We start from the raw sequence: 10,152 nt of genomic DNA, 5'->3' as shown, positions 1-10,152 counted from the left end.
AGCACCATCTATCCACACGTGGCAACTAAGTATTCAAGCTCTGTATAATTTGTTTTAGCTGCTCTTCTTTTTTCTTTTTTCTTTTATCAAAAGAAAATTATATTTATTACTTAAAAGAGTACAAAAGTACATGATCTTCATGACAAAGCAAATCGAAACAAAATATTAATATTGAAAAACAAAACCAAATCCAAAAAACAAGAATGATCAACGTAGTACCAGCAAAATTAAGCACAAAGGCTGCGTTTGGATTCGACTTTTCCAAGTGACTTTAGGCTTCCAAAGCCCTTTGGGCTAAAAATGGGTGTTTGGCAAAAAAATTTGCAAGTCCCTTTAGCTCAAAACTTGCCTTTTGAAGGCTGAAAGCCCAAGGCGGGTACCCTGCCTTGGGCATTTCGGCTTTCTCGGTAAGCTGAGATCACTGTGCATATTTTTTTTTTTTTTCCAAAATTATCCTTATGAACTTTTGTTTTTCCGTTTTTTGCCCTTGTGAGGAGCACTGTTCATCTTCTCCGTCGAGGGTGGCTCCGGCGGCAGCTGCTCGGGTCGCGCGACATCCGGCGAGGTCGCGCGACCCAGGCGCGGCCCTCGCCGAGGTCGCGTGACCTCAGGCGAGGGTTGCATAGCCTCGGCGACGGCCGATCGGGTCGCGCGACCCAGGCACGGCCGTCGCCGAGGTCGCGCGACCCAGGCGCGACCGTCGCCGAGGTCCCCTGACCTCGGCGCGGCCCTCGCCGAGGTCCCCCGACCTCGGGGCGGGTTGCGTAGCCTCCCGACGGCCAATCGGGGTTCTCGGAGGTCGAGGCGGCGTCGCGCGCGCGCGCGACCTCCCGGCCCAGATCCGGGGGTCGCGAGGTCGCGACGGCGTCGCCGACCCGCATCCGGGTCGCGAGGAGGTCGCGACGGCGTCGCGCGACCTCGCCGGCCCAGATCCGAGGTCGCGACGGCGTCGTGCGACCTCGCCGGCCCAGATCCGGGGTCGCCGGAGGTCGCGACGGCGTCGCGCGACCTCGCCGGCCCAGATCAGGGGTCGCCGGAGGTCGCCGAGGGTCGCCGCCGGCCGCCGGATGCCGCCTGCCCTTGCTGGTTTTCATTTTTTTATTTTTTTTATTTTTCTTTTGATATTTTTTTTTTTCACAAAAGTCCTTTGTCCCCCAAACACCATTTCGCTCAAAGGTACTTCACAAAGGGCTTTTAAATTACAATTTACCAAACACAATTTGCATTTTGGAAAACACATTCAACTCAAAGACGAGGCATTTTCCCAAAGACTTTCCCCAAAAGTCTTTCCAAACACACCCAAACTCGTTCCACAAGAGTGGATCTGTTAAACAAAATCTGCAATCGATTATTGGATATGGAGTATTTGTCAATAAGCACATGCTAAATATTCCTTCTCCAATAATTGTAACATTGCCGGTTGGTGGTGCATACCTAGATTCGGCTTTCTCTACACCATCGTCATATGGAGACAATAGAATAGGTTAAATAAATATAGATCTAACATGTGGAGAAGCAAATCTTTGTAATTCAATGAGACACCAAAACTCTTACGATTATCAATGAAACTAGAGGTAGGAAACCTGCACACAAACAAGTAGAGAGGCATCGAATCCCCACAAACATATTTATTAAACTTCCAAGTTAGATCGGGAGAAGATGGACCCAGATCTAGAACTAAATCAGGAGTGTTCAAAATCTAAAATAGAGAACTAGATCGGGAAAAGAGAGCTTCAAATCTAAATTGAAAAAGAAAAGAAAAGCAGTAAAAGAACAATAAAATGCAAACAAAATCAACAAAACAGAGAGGGGACCCATGGCTAAAGGTTGAAGAAGACGATATGCAAAGAGAGAGAATAGAGATAAAAAAAAAAAAATTGGCTCTCTTGCTAATTTGTTTTAGATGCTGACTCAACAAATTTCAGCATACTTTGAACGGGAATTTAATGAAATAACCTAAATTGTCGTTGAAGAATGGTACGGGAATTAAAATTATAACTCAGACCAAAATCAAAATCTCTCCACGCTATAAGGACAAAAAAATGAAATTTCCCTTTATATCTTGTATCGTCAATATTTAAGGATTTTTATTTTATGACATTTTGCAAAAAGAATTGCAATGTCAGGTTCCATCCCAACATAAAACATTGAGAATGTTTATATATCTTAGGTGCTAACATTTTATGTCGTCCTAATATGACGCAGTGCAAGGTATATTAGATATTAACTTTTCTCATTTGTAATATTGTATCCTTTTTGTAAACGCTCCAGATTTTTTTTTTTCAATCATATCATAGTGCAAATATGTGATTAAGTATCGTATCTTGATCTTTTACAAAGTTTGCAAATGCTTACGATGTGTCCCCAAACTGCGAACCATAATAAATATGTAATATTTTTATTTTAAAAAAAAGTTGTGATTTTTAATCTTCCACTATTTAATGTGCTTACAAATTGTTTTTATTTTTTAAAAATGAAACATTTGCATTATTCGTTGAATTGATATATTTATTTTGGAAGGAAAATACTTGCAAAAATCTAAATTTTGTTAATTCCATAAAAAAGAAAAAAGAAAGAAAAAGGCAAGAAAGTGATGGCAACTACACTGGCCCCATTTGGTTTAGCATTCCCAATGGATTTTCGTGAGAAAGAAATTTAGTGTCTAGTTTAGCATTTGCAGGTATCTTTGGCCAAATGCTAACATTTGAAATGCTGAAAGCCCAAAGCAGGAGGAGACCTACTTTGGGCACTCAGCATTTGCGGAATGCTAGTCCTCTTATTAATGAATTTCTTTTTTCCAGACATATATGACCATGTTTACTATCATGAATGACTCTTTCTAGTCAAATATGTATGAAAGGAACTTGGTTTTATTTTTCTTAATGAGAACCTCCCTTTTTATATGCGGCGCTTACTCAAAAAAATTAGCATCCACAATTGGTCACTTCACCATCCACCGAATAAGTTCACCTTTTTTTTTTTTTGTCATTTTTATCTTTTGACAATCAATAGTCCAACTTTTTATCAATACACTAGAATGATCATTAATTAATGAAGATGATTAATACTACAATAATTAAAAAAATTATTATTCAAAGTTGAAAACAAACATAAAAGAACCCTAGGCCAAAAGTTGAGCTTTGCATCTAATCTAAAATCAAATTATTTTAATTAATTTTTAAATAAATTTATTAATATATATATCTTTTACATTACTCTCAACATGAAAATGTAAAATGTTATATAGTCATTGTTTCTTTTTGCAATTTTAAAAATACTAAAACTAAAAACTTAATTTAGTCGCACTAAAGGGCATTTCAAATATATGTTTACCAAATAGTCTTGCATTTCGAAAAACCACTTTACCTCAAAGATATTTACATTCTACGCCAATGGCATTTCCCAAATTTGAACCAAACGAGCCCACTATCCCTCTGGCCTCAAGGCCCAAGAGACTCAACGGGCAATTGCAAAGGATTTGGCAAAGACTTTATGATAAATTGCCGAAACGCCCAACTTCGGCTTGGGTTCGACTTAGTCCATATATTATAGTGTACATTTTAGATTATGGACTGGCCTAGACAACACATTTGACCCAACCTTCGTGTCAAGACCCATTGTCATCAATCTTGCCCAATAGCCAAATGCTGCAGGAAAAACACATTGGGACTGCACCAACGAGCAGTCTCTCGAGAAAAATATAGTAGCTACCGTGAATATAGTAAGACCATGATCCTTCTTCAGCTTTTGTAAGGGGAAACGGATACACTAGGCCATCTAACTTGGTATCCAATCATTTCAAATGCATAGATTATATTAATCATTTGGTTCAACGTGCCATAATCTCAAGTTAAGATTTTTGGATAAATGCATTACAAGTCCTAAAACTTGATATAAATGTATAATTGAGTTCTAAAATTTTCTAAAAGTAAAATAAATTAAAAGAACTTATCATAAAAGTATAATTGAGAAAAGCTTATCCAGAAAGTTTAGTTGAGCCCTATTATTTATTACAAAAAGGCAATGAAGTCCTAAGATTTTAAACGACGGTATAACTATAACGTAGCTACCAAAAAACTGAAACCATCACTGTCAATTGTAGCAAGTTCAAAATTCATCTCAATAGTGATGGAAGGCTGCCGTGCGTGTTACCACCAAAACTCCTCCGATTTGCAAAGCAAAGAAGTAAGGCGAAAAAGAATTGAATTCGAAAAGCTTGCAAAAGTCTTGACAGTGTTTTCCAGAAGAATCAACTTGAACTAAACGCTAATTCGACTTTTCAAGCTATATTAGAAAATGACAGACCAAAAAAGGAAAATGCTACGGTAGAAAATGAAGAGGCTTTTTGAAGAATCTTCTACTACTTTTCAACATTGGAACCGACGATTTAGACGCTATTGCGATTAGTCTCGAATGCAGGCATAGCAGCAATTGAATAGCAAAAACCATCCATAACGATGTGAATTTTCCAAATGTTCCCGTAAAAAAAAGGCCGACCGTACTCTTCCGTTTCAAAAAATAATTTTTTTCTACATGGGTACTATTGATAAAAAAGAATACCAATCACATTATTTGTCGGCAACTTCTTGGCAATTCACAAATACTTTTATGAAGAAACTAACTCTTTTTTGACATGTGATAAATTGTCAACTTCTCTTATCTCTTATTGTTTTTTTTTTATCTGTCTTATTAAAGTCTAAATTTATGAACTTCCATATAAATTTACCTATAACTATTTGAGTGACTTACTGACTATTTTCACTTAAATTACCAACTAGTTTTAGGCTATCAATTATAATTTGAGTTACTTACCAATGCTTACTTGGTTGTTTAATTTATTAACTTTTTTCATCTAACGCCCTAACTTTATCAACACACCTATGAATTTACAAACTTCATTTGCGTAACTTGCCAATTTTTCTCACATTAGGTGACCAACTAGTCTTGGCTTTTTTTTTTTTTGGTCGGAATATTCGTAGCGTACAAAGCCTCATTCGAGCTACTTTTAACTTCTTATTTTTTCATTTTCCTTTAAGTTGATCAGCTTGTCTATCAGTTACTAAACACAAAAATTTAGCAACTCTTTTTTTTTTTTTAAACTACCCTTCTCAATTTGAGTGTTTACCAACATTTATCTAATTAAGTTACCAACAAGTAACTAGCTCTCATATGAATTGGTTATCAATGTTTATTTGGTTTTTACAAATTTCTAACTTCTCTTATCATTTATAATTTTTTTTTTTTACCTTTTTTTCTACAAACACCTTAAACTTATCAACTATTATGAAAATCCGAACTTTTTTTCAGTGATTTATCATCTTTCTCCAATTAAGTTAACAATCGTTTACTATTTAAAATTACTGACTTAATATTAAGTTACCACTTTAATTTCCCTTACTTGTCATTTTTTCTAAATTTATGACCTATATTTAGAAAATATTGATCTCAATTAGAGTGATTACCGGCTTCTCTTGGACTAAGTTACCATATTGCGTTACCAACTCCTAATTGAGTTACTCACAAATGTTTATTTTTATTTTTTTTCTACACCAACTTCTCTAATCTCTAACCAACCAAAGCTTCTCTCATCGTTTACCAATTTTATTTACATTTCTTATCAACAGTTTAATTTTACCAACTACTTTATGAAACTATCTTCCTAGCTTTATTTGTGTGATTTGGGTAAATTTTCTCCAATTAAATTACCAAATAGCTTTGAATTACCAAATCTTACTTGAATTACTTACTTTATTCGTTGTTTTCTCAAGTTTTTTTTTTATTTAACTTTTTCATTAAGTTGCTATGTTTATCTGCATGTGTTTCCAACTTCTTAAATTTACTAACTCTTTTAGAAATTACTGATTTCTATTAGAGTGATTACCAACTTTTTTTTTTCGATCAAGTTACCAACTAGTTTTGTATTACCTTCTTTAATTTGAATTGGTTACTAATTTCAGTTGGTTTTTTGTTTTGAAATTACTGACTTATCTTTTCTCTGATAATGATAAATTTATAATTTTCTACCAGCTTTGAATTTGCCTACTATTGTATGAAATTATCAAATTTTTCGTACGCCTTATTAACTTTTGGGTTAATATCCTGAAAAACCTCAAACTAGTAGATCTATGACAAATTTACCCAAAACTATTTTTTTTTTACCACCAAAAACCCCTAACTAGTATACATTTGACAAATTTACCCCAAATCGGTACACTTGTAACAAATTTACCCTCTGTTAGTTTTTATTAAATTTTACTCTCAAGTTATTAAGTTAAATGACACGCGATAGTTGACTAGTATATTAATTTGGGATTTTACGCTTTGTTTGTCACAGTTTACAATTTTGTGATCTTTTTGTGGTATTAATCCAATTTAACAAATGGTATATTTGTCACAAATTTACCAGTTTTGGGTTTTTTGCAGTCAAATAAATTAGTTCATGGTAAATTTGTCATAAATGTACTAGTTTATGATTTTTTATGGTCAATCGAGATAAATTTGTTAAAGGTATACCAGTTTAGGGTTTTGGTGGTCAAAAAAATAGTTTGGGGTAAATTTGTCACATGTGTACCGGTTTGAGGTTTTTCAGGGTATTAACCCTTAACTTTTTCCCAATTAAGTTATCAATTAGTTTTGGATTGTCAGCTCGCATTTGAGTTGCTTATCATTTGGTTTTTTAACGTACTAATTTTTCTGTTGAGTTGTTGCTTCTTTTTTTCCGTTACTTACCAAACCCATTATACAATTAGGTACCAATTAATTTTCCGTTACTGACGCTTATTTCACTTAATTACTAACATTTTTTTTTCATTTTTTTCAAATTAGCAACTTCTTTTGTCTTAGATAAAGAAAAGCTATCTTAGTACTTTATTAACTTTTATTTAACTTTCTTACCAGCACCTTGAATTTACCAATTATTATATGTAATTTCCCATGTTTATTTGGTGACTTACCAACTGTATTTCCTGAATAAATAACTCAAAAGAAAATTGGTATCCAACTCAAATAAGAGTTGGTAATCTGAAAATAGTGGATAAATTAATTGGAAAAAAGTTGATAAATTACTTAAATTAAAGCTAGAAATTTCTTGAAAGGATTGATAAATTTAATGCATAATTAAGAGAGATAAATGAAAATTAGTTAAAGATAAGAAAATTTGGTACAAAAGAAAATTAAATTTAATAAGTAACTCAAATGAAACTTGGTAATCCATAATTAGTTGATAACTTAATCAGAGAAAATTTGGTAAGCAATTTAACTAAGGTTGGTAATTTCTAAACACTTCATTGAGAAACGCATATAAAAGTTTGTAATGCTAAAAAAATTGGACAATTAAATGAAACAAATATATCTCAGTAAGTATGTAACTTAAATGAGATTTGACAATACAACATTAGATGATAAATTAATAGGAGAAAAGTCTATGAGTCACAATAATTTAGGTTGGTAATCTCTAGAAATAGTGAGAAGGGTGACCAAAATGAAAAAAAAAAAAAAAAAAAAAAAAAAACCAATTTAAATTTATAGAAAGTTGGTAAATTAGGAAAACCAATAAGAGATTCATAAGTAACTCTAATAAGAGTTGATAACCAAAAACTAGTTGGTAATTTAATTGGACAAAAGTGATGACTCACTCTTACTTTGGCTAGTAATAGAAGAGCTAGAAAAATCGGTAAATTATGCAAATAAAAATGGGTAAGTAGTATAAAAATTGCTAATTTACAATCATCATAAAAGAAGTTGTCATTTTATGAAAGTATTGGTAAGTTACCAACATGTAAATCAAAAATATAAAAAAGAAGTCACCGTGCTTTTTTTTTACCAACAAATTTTCCATATTTACCGATACTTATTGAAACTTATCAGCCTAAAAAGAGTCCCTATTTTTTGGCACAGAACAGTAGCATTATGCAAGATCAATATGGTTTCAATATTGATTTTCTGGGAATTTAGAATGCCTATCACAGCATTGGACAAAAAATCGAATTACATAAATGTATTTTCTGGGAATTTAGAATGCCACATTCGCAATAAAAAAACAAATGTCTCTTAGAAAAGAGTTCACAGCCTCAGAAAACATCTAACCATATATAACAATTCCATGATCTTGTCTGAACTGTCAAAATTAACTTTTTTGCTTTTCTTTTTATACATGAAACCCAGAATATAGTGTTAAGTAATTACATCAATTTTCTTTGTATAAATTGTGATTATCTACTTCCCAGTCTCAGGTCTACAGAGTCTAATCGATATACTTTATAACATACAGACCTTATATACAAAAGTACATTAATTCCTATCGTCATACTAATTAGTCCTGACTCATGTATTGATACACTAGCTCTTATTAGTCAGCCGGTCTGCAGAAACAGAGATCCGGGCTTCACCAAGTCCTGCAAAACTGTGTGATGGAATTGCTCGGGTCTGTAAGATCTGGCTATTCAAATCCAAGATTGGATTGAGTAGTTAAAGGAATTGACTCCACTGATATGAGCAAAGATATCAGATGATTCCATCATGTCATCTTCTTTCACAACCACCTGAAACGAAAGCCAAGGAAGTGTTATTATGTTACAAATGGATTACGATCAGGGAAGGATATTTATCGGGTTTGTGATGATTAATTATTTGTTCTCGATATCACTATTCGCAAGGCATCGCTTGATCTTTGGAAGTTTCTTTCGAACCACAGATATGGCATGTCCAGTGCAGATTTTTTGTAAGAAAAGTTATTCTCACTTCGTCCTTTTCAACATCCCCAAGATGGCCACAAGCGAGCCTAGAGTTCTCCCCGAATTCCTCGTTCTTTGCGAATCTCCCTCTCACTCGCGGACGGCTGTCTGCCAGACTTTTGCGGCACGCATACTGCAGATATTAGGAAAGTTTCTTCAGCTAAAGTTACTGTCCTACAAAAGGTAAACTAAAACATGAATGATGCGAGAGAAGAAGAGAACGAAGACCTTAATCTTCTTGCTGAAGTTCCTTTCGTTCCTCTTCTTCATGTACCGATGGATCTTCTCCTTCCTCTGCTCAACTGAGAGTTTTCCTACCTTGTAAGTTGGGTCTTCTAAGTTTGAAATATCTGTTGCGAAAGGTGCAGAACTCGAATTCGCGTTCATCAGCTTTTGGCTTGCGGTGCAAAATACCTTACACGGTATCAAATCGACACAATTCCATAAGAATTGGTCACCACAAATACTACAAGAGCACATGAGATTTAATGCCATGTGCGTACCAACTGCATTGAACTTTAAAACTTCATATTCAAAATGAAGCATAATGTGCTGTAAAATCTTGTCAATACCTGCGTATCCTCAGGAATAAGCACCTGGGTTGGATCCGAGCAAAAGATTCCACTGTTATTGTCAGCCTGGTAATCCAGATCTTGAGCTTGCAAATCTGATTTTATTAGAACACTTCCCGAGAAGATTCCTGACCTATCTGCAGATAATGTGCCAGTCATATTCTCTGGCATGTACGGCCTCATTGAGCCAACGAAGGAGCACAAAGGCGATGCAGGGTCCAAAGGAATATATGGAGGCACAGACGAAAAGCAATCTTGTTTGAACACTGAGGCAATCAATGGAGGGCCAATTAACGGTGACATAGTTTCACGAGTAAAATTTGGTAGCCCGTTAGTGCTATTGGTCAGTGGAAGTTGATTTTCTGTTTGCTGCACTGAAGGGAAATCCATCAACAGGTTGTCTTGTTGAGGACAGACGAATGGGGAAACCGAAAATGGAGGGGAGGGAGAGAAATCAATCGAAGCAGAAATGTCATTATCGACATCTTCTTGTGGATCAAAGAACGTTGTTTGATTTCCGTTGTGGTTAATAGTGCCAGCAGTCATGGTGTTACTCGTAGTCGTGGCAGGAGTTGTGGCTGTTGTGTTAGTATTGATTCCATGTTCTTCCTGCAGGAGATCGCCAAAGTTTTGCAAATCTTCAGGTGAAGAAAATTTGGAGGAATTGGGGTACTCTTCATAGCGGCAGTTTGAACACGATGTGATCTCAGAGTTCTTTATACTTTCTGTACATAATTCAGGGTCGCAAAGTTCAAACAGTTGAGCACTTAACGGGCATGACATATCATCCTGCAGAACAACAGATGAAATTCCACGTTTGAACAACAATAATTTGTTGAACAGTGTTT

At 35.1% G+C, this 10,152-nt stretch overlaps 1 protein-coding gene across 1 annotated transcript; it reads right to left on the bottom strand.

Annotated features, from left to right (window-relative positions):
• Positions 1–8,218: 8,218 nt before the first annotated feature.
• LOC108954911 lies at positions 8,219–9,341 on the bottom strand. The gene is made up of 3 exons (XM_039298954.1): positions 8,961–9,341; positions 8,740–8,865; positions 8,219–8,540 (listed from the first exon to the last, which is right to left on the bottom strand). The coding sequence occupies exons 1-3, from the start codon at positions 9,276–9,278 to the stop codon at positions 8,442–8,444; spliced, it is 543 nt and encodes a 180-aa protein (XP_039154888.1). The 5' UTR covers positions 9,279–9,341; the 3' UTR covers positions 8,219–8,441.
• Positions 9,342–10,152: the final 811 nt, after the last annotated feature.

Source organism: Eucalyptus grandis, chromosome 8 (genome assembly GCF_016545825.1).
Source record: "Eucalyptus grandis isolate ANBG69807.140 chromosome 8, ASM1654582v1, whole genome shotgun sequence".
In the NCBI taxonomy this organism is placed as follows: domain Eukaryota; kingdom Viridiplantae; phylum Streptophyta; class Magnoliopsida; order Myrtales; family Myrtaceae; genus Eucalyptus; species Eucalyptus grandis.
This window is presented reverse-complemented; position numbering and strand designations above follow the sequence as displayed.

Bases quoted from the DNA above. Each gene is read 5' to 3' on its own strand.
- LOC108954911 (XM_039298954.1), bottom strand. From the start codon at position 9,278: ATGCTTCATTTTGAATATGAAGTTTTAAAGTTCAATGCAGTTGGTACG. The intron at 8,866-8,960 runs GTCTTCGTTCTC...TAATATCTGCAG, and splicing joins ACTTCAGCAAGAAGATTAAG to TATGCGTGCCGCAAAAGTCT. The intron at 8,541-8,739 runs GTGAGAATAACT...CTTTCGTTTCAG, and splicing joins GGGATGTTGAAAAGGACGAA to GTGGTTGTGAAAGAAGATGA.